This window comes from Phoca vitulina, unplaced genomic scaffold (genome assembly GCF_004348235.1).
Source record: "Phoca vitulina isolate PV1807 unplaced genomic scaffold, GSC_HSeal_1.0 scaffold26, whole genome shotgun sequence".
NCBI lineage: Eukaryota > Metazoa > Chordata > Mammalia > Carnivora > Phocidae > Phoca > Phoca vitulina.
This window is the reverse complement of record NW_022589729.1, coordinates 9,534,014-9,556,412: the sequence shown is the minus strand read 5'-3', so window position 1 is coordinate 9,556,412 and position 22,399 is coordinate 9,534,014. Positions and strand designations below refer to the sequence as shown.

At 37.6% G+C, this 22,399-nt stretch overlaps 1 protein-coding gene across 1 annotated transcript in view; it reads right to left on the bottom strand.

Moving 5' to 3' along the window:
• Positions 1-22,399, bottom strand: part of USH2A (usherin) — a 682,897-nt gene that overhangs the window by 373,082 nt on the left and 287,416 nt on the right. The window contains exons 30-31 of the mRNA XM_032422367.1: positions 6,369-6,482; positions 4,241-4,402 (exon numbers count right to left, since the gene is read on the bottom strand). Coding sequence (XP_032278258.1) covers positions 4,241-4,402; positions 6,369-6,482 — 276 coding nt within the window. The remainder of the gene's footprint in view (positions 1-4,240; positions 4,403-6,368; positions 6,483-22,399) is intronic.

Below are 22,399 nucleotides of genomic sequence, written 5' to 3'. Positions count from 1 at the left end.
CAGTACGAAAATGTATATCAAATATTTCAGAAAGGTTCACTACCTTTGACTTAGTTGTTCCCCTTTTGGGAAGCTAATAAACAAAGATTACATACAATAATATTTGTCACCACATATTTAAAAGAGAGATAAGTTAGAAACTTGAACTCTTTCAAGTGGTTAAATGCATTAGCATACGTTTGGATGGGATATGATGTTAGTATTAAAATATTTCAAAATATTTTCAGGAAAAATGCTTCATAAAGTGGGATACAGTCATAATAAGGAAATATGCCAGGGTTCAACATTATACATTACAGATCAATTTTGTTAACATGAATAAGGTACTAGAAGGAATTACATCTTACATTGAGCTTCTACTGGTATGGTGGGATTATCATGTATTAGACATCTGGATGTTTTAAATTATCTTCAATAAGCATATAGTGGCTTTTATAATTGAAAAATATTATCAATTATTTCTCTAATCCATTAGACTGCATCTTCCATTCCTCTGTCTCCCTATGAACTGTCATTTCAGCACTGAAGAGACCCATTCTAATAGCCCTCAACTCTCACTATTGCTGACAGCACCAGCCCTCACCAGTGGAAGCTCCACCCGCAAACCACTCTCAGCATGGACAGGAGATTAGTTCACAAAGATCCTGACACAAAGATGAGTAACAAGTACCAATGACATCATGGACGCATCTGATGATGGAACATGGCACAGATGCAGTGTCTGGAGAGGCTAGAGCCTGTTCAAATGGCCAGGGCAGTTTCCTCTAATCAGCCTTCTCCTAGCTGACTTTAGACAGACAGATTCCCTTTCGCATTGTACCTTCTTGCGATTCCTAGTGGACAGGTAGACTTTGAAGACCTAACTGACCTGAAATTAATGCCTATTACACGTATAAAATCTTAGAGTTGAAAGGGCTCTTAAAGGCCACTTTCTTCAATCCTCACATGATTTGAGAATCTACACAGAAGTGGGCATTCAGCCTACGCTCATGGTAGAGAAAGCACTCCCTTTAGGGTGCTCTTACGTACTGAACTGTGTTCCCCCAAATTCATATTTTGAGGCCCTAACTCCTAATGTGACTATATTTGGAAATGGGACTTTTGAAGAGGTGATTAAGGTTAAATGAGATCATAAGGGTGGGACCCTAATCCAACAGGACTGGTGACCGGGTAAGAAAGGGCTGTGCACACAGGAGAAAGACCTTGGGAGGACATGGTGAGAAGGCAGCTGTCTGCAAGCCCAGGAGAGAGGCCTCAAGAGAAACCAAACCTGCCAACACCTTGATCTTGGACTTCTAGTCTCCAGAACTGTGAGAAATAAATTTCTGTTGTTTAAGCCAGCCAGTCTGTGGTATTTTGTTATGGAGCCCAAAAAAGAATAATACAGGTGCTCTGGGGTTTGCAATCAGGTTTTGGTCTCCCTGTCAGCATTGTTGGGAGGAAAAATAAAATCATATGTAATAATTTGTAATATTTCTTTATGTTAATCTGTAATGTTTACATATTATGTAACATTCACATGCGGTGTAAATATTTGCATATTTACACAATATATTTATGTTAATATATTAATAATTTACATATTTACACAAAACATTTACACATTATGTGAATGTGTAATAATATATCATATTTATTTATGTAAAAAATAAGATAATATGTAATAATTTGAGCAGCAGAATGTGGAAAGAATGAAAGCATGGACTCTGGGGCCAGACAGATCCAGATTTGAAGTGGTTCCTCCAATTCGGATTAGAATTTCTTAACCTCTCCGGGCCTCAGATTTACTAGCTCTAATGTTAGAACAATCATGCACAACTTTGAATCCCATCATAAGGTTCTTGGCTTCGTTTCTCTCCTTCGTGTTGCAGTCTCAATGTGCCTCATATCTTCTGCCATTTGGGGATGAGAATGGCAAGAAATACAGTTGCTTATTAGAAGCCAAGAAGGCTATAGGAAAAAAAAAGTACTACCTAAGATTTAATCTTCAAAAATCTACATAAAAAATGAAAACCATTAAAGAATCTATTATCTCTGTAGCTCGAGAAGATGGTTGTGGGCACTACAAAAATATTCCACTTTCTTTACATTAGATTATATTTGGGGGGCATCTGTTGTACTAATCCACTATGGTAACATTTGCCAAGATTTTTAATTGCAGACCCCAGAGTCACATGGTTCTGTTGCTGATTCCATCAAACAAAATACAGAATTAGCATCATTTTGGAAGTAGTATTGGAGATAAATGTGAATTCTGGCCTCCCGTCTTCCCCACACTGCTCATCTTCTGGCTGTGCACAGTGTCTGTCACCTCAAATGGTATTCACGGTTTGCAAATAGTCGAGGCTTACGTTTTGAGACCTGCTATCAGCCACACAACTTCCCTATGGACTGGGCTAGCACTCGTGTCTACCCATGGAAGGGATCTTAGTTCCTTTTTCTACCTTTCTTTTTTCTTTTCTCTGTCACTTTTTCTTTCCCACCCTACTCCTACCCTCCACAATTTCCCCTTTGCTGGCTCCTTTTTCTGTTCCCAGCAATCACCTGACTTCATTCATTCATTTATTCAACACTGTCTATACCCACCCTGTCCTGGAGATGCAGTAAAGAACCAGACACTTAGGGTCATGTGTTTATGAAGCTTAGGGTCAGAAGGGCAAACTGACAAGTAAATAAGCAACCTTATTCAAAGACAGCACAAAAAAAAAAAAAAAAAAAAAAAGAGGGGGCACAGAAGTTTCCAAGGAGCATACCTGCGTCGGATCAACTCATACTTGGGGCATCAGAGAAGGCTTCTCAGAGGAAATGTCTGTACTGGGCCTAAAAGATGTGTTTTCCTATTATGCATGATGCTGATATTTTTTGGTCCTACAGAAGTGTTTTATATTAATTATTAATTCGTGTGTATAGTTCATTCCATGATATGTTTTCATTTCTTTTGAAGTAATTTCTCTGGTGTATAATATTTAATTAAAATAATGCTTTCAGACATTGTTAGGGCAAGATGAATCTATTTTTAAAGTTTAAAATATGAACTCTGCATTCTACAGGAAATAAGAGTATTCTCCTTACTAAGTGCTAAGAACCTGTTAGGTGTTTTATTTATAGCTCCAGTTCTCTTTAGAGTCTTGAAAATTGTAGTTGTTCCCATTTTGCAGATTCATAAACTAAGTCTCAGAAGTAAAGTAACTTGTTTCAAGACCACAGGTTCTTCATCACAGCCAGAAAGCACGGATCAGTATCAAAATCCCACTCATAGGCTGTGTGACTTTGAAGACGTTCCTTAATCTTTCTCTGCCTCAATTTCCTCATTTGTAACCTGGGGGTAGTAATAGCACCTACCTCCTAGAACATGTAATTACAGAATTCTATCCAACCTCAAGGAACAAAATATTAAATTAATAGCTCTTGTCCCTTGAAGGTTCTCGGTCTTGAAAGGACACAAAAAATGTAAACCCTGAGGATGCCACTAGGTAAATGCCATAGCCCTGTCCACAAATGCCTCATCCCTGCATCTGTGTGTTTTCCCCTGAAGCCATGAACACCAACAGAGGAGGGCCAGCGTGCCGCTGATTCCCTATTACAACCTTAGCACCTGGTATTAATGTGGAGGACTGAATACATAAATAATTAATTCTGCCTCTGCCTCTCCCTGGTTGTGACCTTTCATGAAGAACGTCATATCTCTAGGCTTCAGTTTTTCATCAGTCAATATTTGACTCATGATGTCTTGCCAGATAGTCACATATAGTATATAAAATACTATACAATATATAACCACTAAAATTACTACACAAATAGAAGCGTGATTCAGATACTAGGCAATAAGACATAATATAGGCTTCTTGGGTTTTACAAGGTTTTCAGCAATTTACCTTATTTTACTCAAGTGTCGTCACACGTTACAATACGATTTCGGCATATATACTGTTTCTTCTCAAATGACCCAAAATTCAGACGACACTGAGTCACACATCTGAGTCTTAATATTATCCTGCATTCATGAGGATGTTAAAGTAGTTAACTTGTGTGACAGTGGAATTTGTTTGAAATGACATTGACTCAACCGGGCATGGTGAGTGTGACTAGGGACCACGCAAGGGGACCAAATAAGAGGAGACACAGTAAGTACCCCAATTTTAAAGACCACATTTTCAGACAATTACAGACTACAGATATCTGAAATATACATAGTCTAACACAGACTAGAACTATTTACCGATACCTATAGAAGTCTTACCTGTGGCTGTGTAGTTCTTTCCACTGCCCGAATAGATAAGCATCCCATCCATATATAAAGAGTACTGAGTTATAATACCATTTGCTTTTTTGGGTGGATTCCAGGACAGTAACAAAGAATTGGGAAGAGATTTGGCTACTGGTGGCTGAACTTCCTGTGGGGCTGTGGAAAAAAAAAAAAAAAAAGATTTATGGAGTCTAATTTTAGTTTACTTTTCTAATTCAAACTTTTCAGACCTAAACCAATAAATCATGAAATAAACCTGAAATCCGATGCAGAGAAATATTCCTGATTCGTGGGCAGCTTGTCAATAATTGCTTTAGGAACAGTACTAAATAATTGTCCTGAATTTATGAGAATTTGCCTTAATGATGGATGGGGAGTATTACACTAGTTCACTTGACTGATGCTTGCATTACTTCATCAATACTCCTTGAAGTATTATTAACCCATACTCTCTACTTGGGGCTGCGCCTGTTAAAGCAAATCGAACAGATGGAGTTCCTACCCTTGAGGAGCTTTTGATCTAAGGTGGACAATGCTGGTGAGGGTGGTTCATAATAGATACAAAAAAGCCTATGTGTTTCTGTAGAAATAACCAGCAAGTAGAGAATCAATTGAATTAATTATATATGAAAACAACATTGTGTGTAAGTTTTTGTTTTTTTTTTTTTCAAATAAGGTTCTGTTCATTTTCTGTAATGGTGAATAAATCGGAATCACAGGAACTAAAAGTTTTAAAATATTGACCCTAAAAACATCTATGGTTTGGTACATTGGCAGTAACTTTAAGAAAAAGCTAGAAGTTGGGAATTCCTTAAATAATGAAGAGGGAATGGTGAACTGGACCAGTAGGAATCCCTCTGGGATACAGCTGCGAAAGTAGGTTTGAAGGGTTCCAGGCAAAACCTGGACAGAGGGGGTAGGGGGTATTGAGAATATAAGGGCGCTTGTCCCATACTGAGGCTGGTGGAAGCATTTGTAAAAGGAGAGGACCAACACGTGGATCACGTGGCCCAGCAGAAGCAATGCCACAGTAAGAGAAACAGTGCTTTTCTCCACAGGCTAGACTGAGAGAACCCTGAGAAAACATGGATGACGGGGTCACTGATGGCGTAGCCCAGGTGAGGAGGCTCTTGTTGGGGCAAGGTCACATGAAGGATTTCACAGACCCCTCTATCCTGTTTCATTACATGGGCCATTGTCTTTCTCTTTCATGTCTTCTGCGTGAGGTGTACTTGCTAAAGGATTTGCAGGAGGGAAGGGAAAAAGAGGGAGCCAGGAAGGAGATGGACAGATGCTGAGGGAGAGAGACTGGCTGACTCTTCCCCCGAGGATCAAGCTTTTCAATTTCCTAAATAACTTGACAACTAGACAGAAGAAATGTGTAATTCCTCTCATCCAGGAGAGAGAAATATGAAGTAACAATGCTTCAAATGTTTGGAGGGCTGTTATTTCTTGAAGTGATGTGTTCTGATGCTTGAGCAAAGCTTTCACTTTGGAGTGCTAAAATATTTTCTCTTTCTCACTGCCTTCTAAACGTATGCTTTCTGAAACATTAATTTATGCCAACAGTTTGTAAGTTCCAAGTACAACAAAAATGAGACTTCAGTCAGAAGGAACCGAGCAGTGATTAATAATGCCTCAACCGACATTTGGAGGCTCCATCATACTGAAATAATTGTTGCCTGTGCTGGTGTTTAGCAGTTCAAAGAGACCATGGAAATCAACCGTTTGATTCTCAATTTCATACTGTGCCGTACAATCAATTCTTTTTAGTCAGACTGTCTCTAGATTTACTTCTGAGCCATAGTAAAATGAGGAAGCTTTCATTAATCTTTCAGATGCTTCATATTAATGACAAGGCTCTTGCATGAACAATGTAACAGCAATTAAAAAGCCCATTAATCTGCATTACAGCTATTAAAGATGCATGTCATTAAAGGGTATGGAGTTTGATTCATTTTCGCACCCCCCCAAAAAATGGAGCAATTATGGCCTGGCAATGCACTTTGTCATCAAATTAGGTTGGGGTTTTCCAGCAAATGGCCTTGCAGCATTTAGCTCTTCTCCTATTTTATTATTCATAACTGAAATGTGGAAGTCAAGACCTTTGAAATTACTTTACCTTCTTGTGGAGTAGAGATGTTCAATGCCTGTGAGCTCTCGGTACAGCCAGCCAAAGTGCAAGCAGTTAGGGTTACCGCATAGTTTTTGAAGGGTAGCAAGCCTGTCAATATGCCTATAATAAAAGGGGAAAAAAGGAGGTTTGCATGTTTACTGTAAGTAGCTATAAAGAGCAGTGTGTGTGTGTGTGTGTGTGTGTGTGTGTGTGTGTGAGAGAGAGAGAGAGAGAGAGAGAGATGTAGAGACACAGACACAAAAAAATATGCCTCTTTAATTCATTTGCCTGCCCCTGTGCTGATTACAGAATGGAGTGACTAGTAAAAAAAATTGTGAGACCAACTTATTGTTAAAACAGCTTAAAAGAGCATTTTCCCAAATGTGCTCCTCAGAACATTAGTGCCCTGAGACGTTCACCTGTAAAAATGGGTTTCCATACATAGTTTGTAAAGCAGAGCACTGTGTATCTGATAGTTAAGATGCATATTATCCCATTCTAGGATTCTAGACCTCCTGCAGAATAAAACTATTCCATTTTCTCTAATCTAGCATTTTTCAGCCTTATTCAACGAGAGTCCTTTTTACATAGCATCTATTAACACACTTTAGGAAATGCTAATCCCAAGAGTGGTTTCATTACTTTAACGGTAGGATACACATATACAAACTACTTGTTCATGTTACAACTAACAAATATGCAAATCAACATAGTTGAACAATTAGCAAATTAGATAATTATGCTTTTGTGCTTCTCCTTGCAAAATTATTAGTTTATTTAATTAAGACACCTGTCTTAAACAGAAGTGGTGCACATGGAAGTGTTGAATTAACCTGGCTTGGTGGTGAATATATAAGATTTGTTCAGCAATTAAGAGTACCTGTAGAAATGAAAGCACATTTTGTTTACTAAATGTTCATAATCAAGGCAGAAGCTCTTTATTTACTTAATCCTGGGAATTACAGAAGTATCAAAAATATAATTTGTGTATTTGCTCACCATTGTTTTTTTCTGTTGACGTTTTTCAGAGTTGCCTTTAATCCTAACCACATAGATTGGTCAACACTCTTATAAAAAAAAATGGCCCCAGTCACGGTATCCCTTTATATTGTAAACCTTCAGTAGCCTAGAGAATGTATTATTATTTAAATGTGCCAATATTGGTAACAGCTTGGGCATCCTTCAAACACAAAATTTAACATATGTATTTTCCTATTTCCTCCCCTAAAAGAAATTTTTTAAAAATCAAACAAGCAAAGAGCAGGATGAAGCAAAGACCAGAGCCATTGTCTACTTGGGCACCTCCCACGTGTCAGTCCCCAGTAATGGCTGCGAGTCTTCATTCCAACAGCTCCCCAAACATCGCCCTGGGCCCCTGAGCCATCTCTGCTGCACTTGGCACCATCATCTTAACTCATGGTCAAAGAAGACATTGAGCCAGTGACCTAATACACACACACACACACACACACACACACACACACACACACTCGCATGACTCCCTCATGCCAAATTCAGCTCCCTCTAATCTCGAATCCACCTCATGTCCTAACTTTCTGCTCTCCTTCATTCCTGCCGCGGTGACTGTTATTTCTTCTTGAACTTCCCGGACCATGACCTGCTGTCCAAGTTCACTTTAAGAAGTTATTTCTCCTTCCACTAGATGTCTTAAAAGAAAGTGTGCATTGCCACCTACGCATCCTCATCATGCAGTGGTGAAGTGGTCAAGAGAATAGACACTTGGGCATGATTTCCTGGGTCCAAACACCAGTTCTGCTACTGATTTGTTGTATGGGCTTGGACAAGTTGTTCAGATCTCTGTGCCTCAGTTTCCTTATCTGTAAACATGTAATAACAATACCTGTCTTGAAAGAGAGGTCTCCGTTCTCATCTGTGAGTTGGGGATAATAGAGTACCTACCTCATAGCGTTACTATCAAGATTCAATGAGTTTAGGAGTATAAAGTGCTCAACACAGAGCTGTGTAAGGAAAGAGCTCTAGCAGAGGCTGTGTCAGTCCACGTTACTACTGCAACCAAGTTTCCTGCTCGCACTGTGCTACTAAATCCTGATTTTTATCTTTTGAAGATCACTAGTAATCTCTAAATATCAGATCAAGTAACCTTCCTCAAATCCCTATCTTCCCTCTACTTATTGGACTTTGACTCCCTCAGCTCCCTCTGTGCCACTGAATCTCCCAAGGTGTTTTCCTCAGCTCCTGAGAGCTCCTTTCTTTCTTTGAACTGATTGGCTCATCTTCCCTCCACAGTCCTTTAAATAGCTTTTGTTTTACAAGGTTAGGGTCTTCAGGCTTCTTTCTTCTTCTAAACACTTATTTTGTGAACTCATCAAGCCCCATCTCCCATTTGTATGTACAGGCTTCCCATCTCTCCCCAGCTCTGGTTCTGCATCTCTACCTGCAGGTCATATATCCCACCTGGATGTCCCACTAGCATTTCATTCTCAATATGCTCCGATCCAGACTTGACAGCCTCAACTATTTCATAAACTTCGTTTTCCCATTTCTCAACGTTTCACCATAATCCCAAAAGTCCAGACTCAAAACTAAGGTAACCTTGTGTGATATGTTCTAGCCATTTTATCCTTTGAAAATATTTGGTATTTGTCATGTCTTCTTATTGCCAAGTTTGAATCTACTGAAAGAGTCTAAAATAAGACAACCTGCATGTCTGAATGAATATAATGCCATACTAACAAGAAATGAAACAGCCCCTAGAGAGTGAGACTTTTAATCCTATAGCAAACAAGAAAAACATCTTGGGATATAAGATTAGCTTCCTTTGTTCATCACTTAAGCTATGTGACATATGTAAAAAGCATTGTCTCTTAGGGACGGTCATGATTTAGCTGGGGCACAGGAAAACCATGTCCAAAAAGACACAATGGTTACATAACATATAGGTTGGTGCTCTTACATCTTTAGTAGGCAGATGCATAATACAACCAGGTAATATTATCGTTGAGAAACACTATAAAAGTAGTTCCATTATTTTATAGTTTTGAAGACTGGCCTTACAAAATACCTCATCCTGAGACCTTATTTCTTTCCAAATCATGGCGGAAGTACAATAGGAGAATTATGACTGTTACATCAACTTAGCAAGAAAGGTTTTAATGTAGACTTTAAGAAGGACCATGTCAAACCAGATATGGAATTCACATTCACTAAATGGTCTTCAGTATTTTGTTTAACCTTACTTGCCTTCACTAAAGGCATTACTTTGTATATATATATATGTGTGTATTATGAAATTCCTTTGCTAAGTTTTTCCCCCTTAAACCTTAAGAACCTTAAAAAACAGCAAATACTCTCAAAACTTGCTTTCTTCAGCTTTGTGCTTTGATAGAGAAGTTGACCAAATTGTATTTCATAGAAAAATCCTAAGATTCTTGAAGAAAGATGCTGGAGAGAAACTAGATCATCTTTTAGGCCATTCATCAAAGTGCTCCCATTTCCCATTTCAGAATGAGAGTGGCAAAATAGAAAAAAAGAGAAAAAGGAAGAAAGCTGATGTTTTGGTTCTTGCCAACTTCAAATCCCAGGTGGAAATTTTGGATGGTTTGTAAATCACACTTTAAAAAAAAATGTGCTGTACTTTCTGAGGCCGAGGTGGTATATCTTTCCTATTTCTAGTGGGGATCTTGCTCATAATGTTTTGTCTCAAAGAAAAGTTTATCATAACATTGGAATCATTTTTCCCTAAATATAGATCAGTATTATCCACTTCAATAAGAAGAGTAATATAAAGATTCATCATTTTCTTTTTTTTTTTAAGATTTTAGTTATTTATTCATCTGAGAGAGAGAGAGAGAGAGACCAAGCAGGAACCAGGGAAGGGGTGAGTCTGCTGAGCAGGGCTCCATCCCAGGACCCCAGGATTATGACGTGAGCCGAAAGCAGACGCTTAACCAACTGAGCCACCCAGGCACCCAAGATTCAGCATTTTCTCTCCTCTTGTCAGGTTACAGTGAGTGGTTGGGAGAGGGCTGGTCAACCAAGTCATCTTCCTCAGTTCAGACCAAAGTCATCCTATTGCCTGAGACATATGGTTTACATCTTGTTTCTCAGTATGGAGAGTTTATGAGGATGGATTAAAGTTGATGGTTACAAGAAGTTTTGCTGTTACCAAAGAAAGAGAGTAAGTATATTCTTTCCGGTACTAATTAAGATAGCCTTTCTTGGATATATCCATAGATATCATTGAGTGACTGACCTAATGGCCTTATTTGAAGTGTCAGAGTCTTACTTAGATTATACAGTCTCCAGGAAAAAAAAAGTAGTACTACTATGATAGTATATCATCATCAAAAAGTATTTATCATTTCTTCTTCTCCATGTTTCTGGGAAAGGTGCTATAAAATACATCTGATCTCTATGAGGTTTCTAATCTAAGAAAATATTAGAGCTTGAAGGCTCCTAATGATAACAGTAATACATAGATTAATACATAAATCAGAATCCTTGCATATATGACAAATGGATAAGGGCATTTATAAGATCCAGACTTCCTAGTCCCATGTGAAAGGAGATCTAGATTTAATTAAAGACAAAGAGGAAAAAAAGGATAATCATTGAAAGTATACATTTTAGTATTATATTAAAAAGAATACTGAAAAATATATAGTGGGACATATTTTCAAAGAAATCCTAGGCAGAAAAATACTGCATATATTCTGCGTCCATAGAAAACTGAATAAGAGAAAGTGGGGTAATCTCCCTTTATGACACCTGGGGTATTTAAAATAAAGAAGAATCTCCTGACAGTAAGAAATGTTAAGATCGGCTGGGATATGAGTCTCTTTCTTTGAGAGACATCACAGAGGAGCCTTTTTTTCCCTTTGAATTTAAGACTGTCCCTACCTCTAGGCCAGCCAGATGACCTCTCAAATTCCCTTTCAGCCACAAAACTCTGTGAAATCAGAAAATGGTCCCAACCATGTCAGGAAACCTGCCAGTCCCTTTTGATAATGGAAGAGGATGAGCTGAAAAAACATTCAATAAGCATAAAGCAAGCATTATTGATGTCTTAAAAGTGTTAGTATCCCAAGAAACACAGGAGTGTTGGTAACCAGATTAAAATCATTGGCACCAGCAGAACACTCACTGCTAAGTGATAATGCATTTTGCATTAATGCTTAACATTGAGAAATCCTGACATGCCACACCAAGGGAGTTTGAAGTAAAGTAAGTATATTCCCTTTGAATTGCAGTCCTGTGGGCCTCGGTGCATGCAGAAAGCCCAAGCTGAAAGAATAGGGACGGGGACCTCATTTCCAGGAATAAAGCACATCGCAGTAGGACGTTTCAGAGTCCCGGTGTATATGGCTCCAAACTCTGTGCTCTGAGGATTTCCACCTAGCAGAGGGCAAGAGCCTTGTCCTGGAGAACCCTGAAATTTAAAAGTCCCTCAAAATGATCTAGGGAACTCCTTGAACGCAAGGACATGTCCTTTTCCTTCTTCACTTGTCCTGTTTTCCAGCAGCTCTTACAACGGTTTACCAAAGTTGGCACTTGATGCCTGACCAAAAAATGAAGACTTTTCCATCTGCTTCGTGCCACTCTGCTGTCTCCCTCACTATAAGAGACCCCCCAGTCCCATTCTACCCTCTCCAGGGAGTCAGCAAAGTAACAGACATTGTTTCCTTTGACCGATGACGATGATATCCAACACCTTCTTTCCTTTGCTCTAGCCTCAAGTTTCAAAGGAGCCAAAGAGAAATCTTAGTAATTGGAGGCAGCCCGACTACCTAAGAGAAAATCATTGTGGAGCTGACACCAGCTGTGCAAGCTTTTGAGCCTCTAATAGAACTCTGTGCGCTGAGAGGCAGGAAGACAACAGAAGAGCCAGCTGTGAAATTTTTGAAATTTTATGATTAACTCTTCTGACTAAATGCAGACAAGTATAAATGCTCTGCCCGGAAACTGAGCCTGAGACACAGAGCAAAATGGCATCCTTTTTAAAGCCAAACACATTTCGGAGAAGAAAAAAGAAGCCCGTTTCTATTTACATACTTGAGCAGACTCCTCCTCCCTCCCCCACCCCACCCCCAGCTGCCAACCTAGGTGCTTGGCCGGCATCCACTGTAATCTGTTCTCCTTCATTATGTTAATCTGTGGGCGGAAAGATTTCTGTCATCTTCGAATCGCTTGTACAGCAATGGTAAACACCTTGGCCTGTCTGTAATTGGACAGGTGTCTGCATTGATGTCACCCAGCTTTTAATTCAATTAAAGAACTGGCTGCTCTGCTCTCATTACCCACTCATTTCTGTTGCACTTTTAGTCTGGCAGTGAGATCTGCACACAGCAACTGCGTACCCCGAGACCAAAGTCTGGGGTCCCCTCACAAGATCATGCACAATATTTCAAATGGACTCGAACCATCCAAGAGTATTTTCGTGTTAGCAAAGGCATTTGAAATAATATGCACACTCCCTCTTTCCCTGACTCTCTCTGTCTCCCTCCCTCTCTCCCTCTCTCCCTCCCTCTCTCTCTCTTTAAATTGTCTATTATCTAAACAGTGTCTTCTACCTACTAACCAGTAATTAGGAGCAGTCCAGCAAACAGAGAAGCTGTTTCTAGCTGCTTCTCCCCAGGGTGTCTCTTCATCTCAAGAGAACTCATCAGAGTACAATGCTCTTATTTATTTGCTGGCATTTCACATTTGGATCAAGAAAGTGAGGGTGGGCAAGAGCAAGGCATTTATTAAGAGGGCCATCTGGTAAGGGATACCACACAGGCAGGGCTGTTACTGCTACCTGGAGACATAATGGAAGAACCCACCTTTTAAAAGAAAACCAGCCAGAGGAAGGAAAGCAGAAGAGAGGGAGACATTTCTGGTGTCGGATTCGGCTGCGGTGCTGATAAATTCTAATGTTTTAAGTATACATCCCAGAATAAGTTTTGAGCTGCAAACCAATCCAGTGGATGGATTAAAGAGAGTAAATCAATCCAACATGCCATGCTTTCTGCCCACTTAAAGGAACCTCTGAAAATAAATTAAAGTTCTAACACAGACATTTTGACACAGTGACCCCATGAAACTGAATAATGACATTTGTTAAATATGGATGAAAATTTAATGGTCTAACAGAGATCTGGAAACACACCCAGGATGCTTCTCCTCTGGTTCTTAATAGCCTAGGAAGGTGGCAATTTGTTGTTGTTGCGTTTTTCGGTAATATTTTAAATGAGACTAAGGATCTCTAATATTTAGAAAATGAAAGTCAATTTTCATTTTAACCAAAAAGTGGAAGAGTAAACACCCTTACCCTAAACCTATGGTTATCCTTTAAAAACTCGAAAATTAATTTTTTTGCATTTAATTTTTTTCAAAGGGTCTTTCTGATCTTGGTTAAAACTTCTAGTTGGGATTACAGAAAGTCATATACCTTGGATCAAAAAACTAAACAGATTTTGATGCTTACAAAGAGGAAAAAAATTTTTATTCTTTTATTTTCTTTATAAAATATAGGGTCTAATCCCAGTCTTTGAGAATGGTTTAAACAGGGATTTTAATTGACCTCAAAGTGTTACCCAATTAAGATTCTCTCAGCAGGCTTACATCTAACTTCAAATTTTTAATCAATGCTTTTGTGGTAAGAACTATAGTTTCTGTCATTTTCATTCTAATTCTACATTAGGTTTGAAGCCATCCACTCATGTTAACTCTTCATCTAACCTCAGGGGCCGACACTGGAATCTTTAGGACTCTGAGAAAATACTGGACTCGAATAAGTGGGGAGGGGGGCAAGGAGACAGTGGGAAAAGAAAAGAAAGAAATGAAAGTCATCCCTTACTGATGGGAGTCCCAGGTCCCCTGCAGAGGGCCTCCCATACTATTATCCCTTGTATAGGCGGGGCTGCTATAGGGCAGAGTGTAGAAGGTATCACTCAAGTCCAACAGCAGAGCTGAGATTAGAACCTACATCTTTTGTCTCCAAAATTATCGTTCTTGCTATTCAACCTAAATCCTCATTCGACAAGAAGAAAAACGATGGGTTGAAATAATGTCACTACAAAGAATAGCATACTTTTTATAGCAAATTATTTAAAATTACACCTTAAAATTTGTTAAAAGATTCAAATTTATTACTAAATCCTACTGTGTTTAAACAGAAAGTAGCATACTTATCCCCCACAATGAGCAAGTGTGTATGTCTATAATATTCCCTTATAAAAACTGATTCATAAGAAATCCTGTATCAGTGCATGTGTGTATGCATGTGCTTTTGAGTACAACATTGGACATGGATATATATTTATACGCACACACATATATAAAGTTTTTGATTAGTCCCAAATGCAATACACATATAAATGGCCAGAAGTTAGAAAACAGAAAATTTGGGGGCGACTATTCTTTTTCTTTATCAAATCTGATTGGCAACCTTAAAGTATTTCTATCAACTGCTATAGTATTATAAACCTGCCTAGTTGATTATCAATAGGCAGCAAAATTTATATGTCACCATCATTTTTAACCACGGTACAACATGTTCCCAAAAAGAAATCCGCACCCTGCACTGCAGAGTCCTACTGCATAAAAGAAAATGAGTAACTTGTAAAGAGGTCTATCTGAGGATTTCACAATATTCAAGTAGTTCAGGCACATTATGTATTCAGGAGAGTGAGACAAAGCTATTAACTCATCAACACTGCATTACCTAATGAAATTCTTCTACATTAGCTAAGCAGGAACATTACATCATTTCTATTTTTACTATTTATGTCATAGGCCATATTTTTGTCTTGTGCATTTTTTCAGACCATTTCTTCCAAGCTTTACATTTAAAGAAATAGTTCGTAATAAACTACAAATGTAGAATAGTAATTTATGAGGTACCATAAAAATGGCAAAGACTTCCTCAAAATTCATCTTTTAATAATACTATCAAGATGATTTTTTAAAATTTACTTCTGAAGTTTGCTTGCTGTGGCAGAGACCACGAAGGACCCTCCTAGGATAGATACTCCTTTTCTTTCAGAGTACAATACAACGATAGCTGGACAAGTGGCCATTTTGAATAAGGACACCATTTCTCAGCAGCTAACTACAGCCATGTGATGATGAACTTAGTTCACAGACTTTTTAAATTCAGAGTCAAGTTCATTGTCACATGACTATACCTAGTACACACATATGTATGTAGAGAAATGACTTCTGAAGTATGTCTTTGAAGTGAATGTGCATGGAAACCAGACTGGATGGCTGAAGCTCATGCAGCCGTCTTGGACCATGAGGCAGTAGTCCCCTCCCTAGGATGGCATAGCAAAAAGATGGACGTGTATTGGTCCCTGGCACTGTGAACATCCCACCCCTACATTGATTAACTGTGAACATCTATTACCAGGAAAAAGAAAAACTTAATCTTGTCTAAGTCATTGTTATTTGGATCCTTTCAGTGAAATTAAATAAAAATGAAAACTCATCTCTATTGTCTTTCCCCTGTAAAACTTTGATTTTTAAAAAATATAATATTCTACTTTAGAGACCATATCTTCATGGTATAAAAGCAGATTGCTTGTTATGTGTATTTTACCACAATAAAAATATATTAGGAAAGAAACACAATAAAAGCAGGTTGTAAAGTTAGGATCTAGCACTAGCTTGGAACAGAGTAGATAATGCTTTTGTTTCTAATAAATGAATATCTTCAGCTCTGTGTAATTATCAGCATTATAGCAATATAAGTTTCCATTATTTTTAATTGCAAATTATAGCACTTGAGTTCCAGTATGAGGTATAAGTTTGGGAACTAATTTTTATATTCTGTTTACCCTACCAACATTTTTTTTCCATGGGGAATATGTATATTAAGTTACAAATATATGTTTAACTTGTGATAATTCTGTATATTATTTCCTAAAATTAGAAAACTATAGCACTGATGAGACTTCAGTAAGAACCACTAGTTCAATACTCAACTCAGCAGGATAGAACAATATTAACATTTCATTAACTACAGAGGTGATAGCAGAAAGCTGCATCTGTTCATTTGTCTAGTTCTTCATCACTTGAGAAAAGTGTATTGATCGTCTACCTTGAGCAAGGTACTGAACAAGACTTAAAATAAACATAAAATATGATACCTGACTTCTGGAGCTTATTGTCTAATGAAGAAATAACATGCTTGCACAAAGAGCACCCATAGACAGTTTTAACAACTGTGAAGTAAGAATTCCCCACTGAATAGAAAAAGAAACATTGAAGTTTGTTTTATAAGACTTTATTTTATTTAATTATTTAATGAAGAGAGAGAGAGAGAGAGAGAGAGAAAGAGAGAGAGCGCATGAGAGCGCACAAGCAGGGGGAGTGGCAGAGGGAGAAGCAGGCTCCCCTGGGCTCCATCCCAGGACCCTGGGATTATGACCTGAGCCGAAGACAGAAGCTTAACCAACTGAGCCACCCAGGCGCCCCTGAAGTTTTTATTATAGTCGTTTCTCTGCAGATTTCTCAGATGAGAATAACAATGAGTTTTACTTTTTTGTCAATGACTGGGATCCTAAAATTATTTGCACATTCTTCCCAGATAACAGATATTGGCAATTTCAGGATTAGATAGCATCCTTTGCCTGTGACATTATTTTGAAAGGTTTTTTTTTTTTTTTCACATGTAGTTAAATGTTTATAACTTAAATACATGCAGATGAGATTCTACTACAAGGTTACAATTATATTTCACACGCTAAACTGCACTGGGATCTTTTTTCACTAAATCCAGTGGGCATCCTGAAATTTCGAACTTGTTGTTTATTTGTTTTCCTATTTCTTATATAAATATTGAGCTCCCTGACTTTCTACTGGACACATGGGGTGGGGGGGTGCTAGGGTTGGCCTTGTTAGAAACCCAGAATCTCACACCCATCTCCGTATCAACTGAATCAGAGTCTGGATTTTACCAAGATCTCTAGTAATTCTCATTTATTTTCCTTGGGTGACTTTCAGAAGCACTGCCCTTAAGGGTCAGAGACCCTACTAACACTGCCTCTATTTCTCCACTTGCCCTTAGCATTATTCTGCCTGCAAAGCTAGTGCAGTTGGAACAAGGGCCCAGGAGAAAACAAAACAGGGATAAATTCAAGCCCAGCCGGTGAAAAATGATACCTTCTCACCTGACCATTCTCCTTGTCCTGTGTTCTTTAATATGTGATCCACGGACCTTCTTCAAGAGAATCACCCGGAACACTCAGTCAAATGCAGATTTACAAACCTTAGCTCAAATATACAGACTCTTGCGTGGGAGACCCAAGAATCTGTATTTTATAAGCAATCCAGGAATCCCTTTATGACCAATAGAGTTGAGAATCACTCATTAGTACTATCAGGCTACAGAAGAGAAAGAAAACCACGAGGCAGATCTTCAGCATGCAACCCAATTTCTTTAAGTAGAAGATTAGAGTCTATTGTATATGAGGACTGAACCAATTTTAGTGACAAAAACTGTAATATTAGTTGCATTATAAATTAAAAGGTCTTTCATTTATTTTTCTACATAAATTTAGATTTATTTGGGTAATCTAAAAGATTATGATCAGTTCTTCTGCTAAACTACAGTGAACAATAAATATCATTAATTATGATTATTTATTATTGTGAAGAAGGAATATATAACTCCTAGGCTTTAGCTCAGTGCAATGCAACAATGAAATTAAGAAAATATTTTTTTGTGTATCAGTTATAGCCCTAGCACTATGCCAAATGCTGTACTAATTATGCAGATAAGTTTGTATGTTTAATACCTTAAGGGGAAAAAAAGAAAAAAAATATTGTATATGTGCAGATTCTTGAATCCACTTATTCTTGACATAATTTCAAATCAAATTGTGAAGTCATTTTCTGAGGAGCCCTTGGTTTGAAGGGAAATGCCAGGACTGTCTCTCTGGGAAGCAACTTCGCATCTTAACAGGGCTGGAGGGAAAATCAGCAAAAGCTACCAGAGTTAATTGGAGCCCTTTGCAACAAGTCTAAAGATACACTGGAGTGGTAACTGCAGGGCTTTCTACCCTGAGGCTCCAGCTGAGGAAATGAACTTTCAAGAACTCCCTGCTCTGAACCCTGGCCTTCAGAGGGCACAGAATCCAGACCCTGTAGCCCAAAGGGGCCCATTTGCTCCTGAGTAGGGCTGTTAACCCTTGGACTCTTCACTGCTACTGGGATTTATCTCATTTAATCCTTTGGTAGCCAAATTCATGAATGGTAAATATTCTGTCCCACTATTCTATTCCTCTGGTGCTCTTAGTTAATACTCATTTTTTCCCATTTTGCTTTCTGCATTTTGTGTGACCATAATTTCCCACCTCTTCCCAATACTCAGGCACTTAATTTTTGTTGTGCTATGATTTTCCTTTGCTAATTTTATATACTTAATTTTAATATTTTATCATTTTTATATAGACATTTATCTTTTTTTGTCCTACATTTTCAAGCTTCAGTTGGGAGGTGAAAGTTGCCATAAGCATTTCTGGATAAAACCGAGACTTGATCACGGTGTCAAACTCCTGCCTTTCACAGTGTTTCCCAATGCTAGCTGTACAAGAGAATTACCTGCAGACATTAAAGATATCAATACCCAGGCTGCATTCTCAACCAAAACATCAGAATCTTTGCGGTGGAGCCTGGGCATCAGTATTTTTTTAAAGCTTCCTAGGTAGCTCAGTGTGCACCCACGGTGGAGAACCACAGTCTTACAAGAATACCAATGAAATGAAAAATTATTTAGAAATACCTGGAAGGACACCAGGCAAAAACAAATGGACTACTGGAAGGAGAGCCCAGGGCAAACCCCACCCCCAGCGGGGTACAGAATGCCTACAGGTTCTCAGCCTCCTTCACCAAATACTGGGGAGAAAGGTGTTGAGATTTACATATTGCCATGAGGCTATTGCAATTTTACCTCAGTTGACCTAGCATAATCCCAGTGAAGGTTTTTGTTAACAGAAACTAAGTCCCTAGTAAGGTGATTTGAAAATGATTTAATTTTCCTGAGCAAACACTCAGTCTGAAGCTAAATTTAGGGATGGGGCCAGTGAACTGTGGATGTGGGAGCTGGGGGTACATTTAGCTGTGGATGTGGGAGTTGGGGGTGCATTTAGCCAACAGGAAGAACATCTGTGACTCAAAAGGAAGAAGACAGCATAGAACTCCAAGTATAGACTATTATGCTCTGGGGAAGACTGAATTCAGGAAACCTATAAAATTTTTAACTCTTCAGTTTCATACTACTAATAAGATCTAAAAGAACTTGGAGTCCATGAAGCCAGAGATGGAAGGCCAGTGGTAAATGACAGGGATGAAAACTGAGAAAACTGAGAGGTAGGCAGAAATCCAGGTGAGCTGGATGAGAGGAGAAACAAATGCAGATCATCGAAAAGATGGAGATAGAAAAATTTAAAAATCACCTTAGAAGGTTCAAAGAGCAGAATCAATAATGAAAAATCAGAAAACGAAAAGGGAAACAATTACAAAGTCGTAACCTAGAATTCAGAGACCAAGGAGTATAAAGATAAGGATTAATTTGTTGAACATTCACTATGTGCCTGTTTCTGAGCAAAATATTCTATAGAGGCAATTCATTTTTTTTTATCTTCACAACAATTCCATAACATAAAAGTTTATAGGTGAGGAAACTCTGATACAGGGATATGTTTTTTAATCTGCCTGGGATCATACAGCTAACAAGTGACATAGCTGGAATTTGACCCTAGATTGATCTGACTTTACAAGCTGTGCTCTGGGCAGCAGAAATAGACAAGATTGAAAACTGCTATTTCTTACCAGAAGTAATAATCACATATACAACAGCAAACTTCCCAAGCCAAAGAAGGACCCATGTCTGAAGAATAAAAGAGCTTGCTATATAACAGAAAGAAATATATGAAAAGACGCCAACACATTTTACTATAACTTAATCAGTAAAGAATCTTACGTGAACCAATAAAGCTAAATTACCTTGTGCATCCAGCACCAGCATTGTCTCAGCCAAAGAAATACCACTTTAACAACCAAAAGTAAACATTACAATCTCACCAAAGTCACTTCAGAAATGCTAAAGGGGGATTAATTTAAGATCAATCGCAAAACTGGTCGTGATCCACTTTACTTACATTCCTCTCTCAATACCTTGTTATCTCAACCAAATGACAAAACAGCTGCCACTATCCAATTTCCACACCCCTCGCGTCTCCACCAAATCCAGCTCTCTGACTCTACTTCCTTACCCCTACCTCACTTTCTGGTATTCTTTTCTCTTTACCGTTAAATGCTCTATAATCTTTAAGATTACTTCCTACATACATCCTTGTCTGTCTACTTCACAATTGTGAACAGCAGATATACCCTTAGAACCCTTTGAGAGAAAAGAGTTAAAGAATTCTTAGTCCACACAGGCAAGAACAAAAAATAAAAGAATTGTTTTAAAAAGCATTAAAAAACAATAACAAAACTGGAAAGCATGAAATATGATGGCAGAAATAAGAGCAATTGTATGAATTATAAAAATAAATGTGAATGAGCTAAACTCCCAATTCAATTTCAAGTTAAATATAAAACTAAATCAAACTAGATTCTATTTATAGAGATATAACTAAAACAATGTGACTTTGAACATTAAAATATAAATAATGAATGTAAAGTAATAAGAAAAAGGGAAAGACAAAGAAAAAGCATGTTTCCAGAAGAGAAATTAACAAAATTGCATTGATAGTTGAGACTTTTTCTTAGTTTTTTACAGAATGAGTATATAAAAATAAATAATAATTGGTCAGTGGTTCTCTAATTTTATTTTCTCTGTACACCGTTCACATGATTGACATGCCCTATAGCAAGATCCAATAATATATTGTACTGGTTTTCAGTCTGAGGGCGTTATTTTCCTCTGACTATCCTTCAGAATCTTAGGAGAGGCTGGTATAATTTGTAAAACCTCTCTGTTCCCAGTTTCTGATATGATTTTACTTCAAGTTTAGAATTACTAATTCAGAAAATATGCGTTATATATTATCAATATGGCATATTTAATATAAACAAATATTAGTCTACCCTGAGAGTATGGATTTTTTTTTCAAATTAACCACAGAAAATTAACAAAAAAATTTTAAAATATTATATTAACTATAGAAAATTTTTTTAAATAAAATGCAAATAAAAAATAAAAGAAAAATGAGCAATGATGAGGGTTGCAACACATAAGGCAAACATAAGTATAATATTCTTCATATGTAAAGAGATATTTTAAATCAAGAGGAAAATGTGAGTCTTCCAATAGAAAAATTGACCATGAAACTTTCTAGGAATGTCATAAAAGAAGTACAAATGACCAGTAAACACTGAAAATACTTAATGTCTCTAGTAATTGAATAAACCAAATTAAAACCATATTCTGATATATTTTGAAAAACTGCGAAGTTTTTTTTTAAACTCTAAAAAAACTTGTTCAACTAGGATGAAATGAAATGTACACTCTTGCATTGTGCTTACTCATGTAAGTATATTTTGTACAGCCTTTTTGGCATATATTTGGCAGTATACAAATAACTATCCTTTGTTAAGAAATTATTATATGTTAAGCATTGTGCTACCCACTTTAAAAATATCTGATAGCTAATACTTATACAGTGTAATCCATGTGTCAAGAAGTACTGTTCTGTGTGCTTTACATATATATAGATTCATTTGATCCTGACAGCTATTCTATAAAGTAGGGAGTTATTTCATTCCCATTGATTTATAGGGAATCAGAAGCACACAGGTATTAACTGATTTGTACAAGTTTACATAGCTAAAAAGCATTATAGCTAGAATATCATAATACTTAATATTTTTAATATTCTTCCAAGGTAAATATTATTCTCTCATTTCATAGGTTAAGACATTAAAGAAAGGTCCAGAAGGACACGTAACTTCCCCAAAGTTCAGGGAGGTTAGGTAGCCGAGTTTGTACCAATGTCTGCTTGACTTCAACTTGCAAGAATGTATAATGTCTTAAGAGCCTTTGACCCAGTTGTTCCATTTTGAGA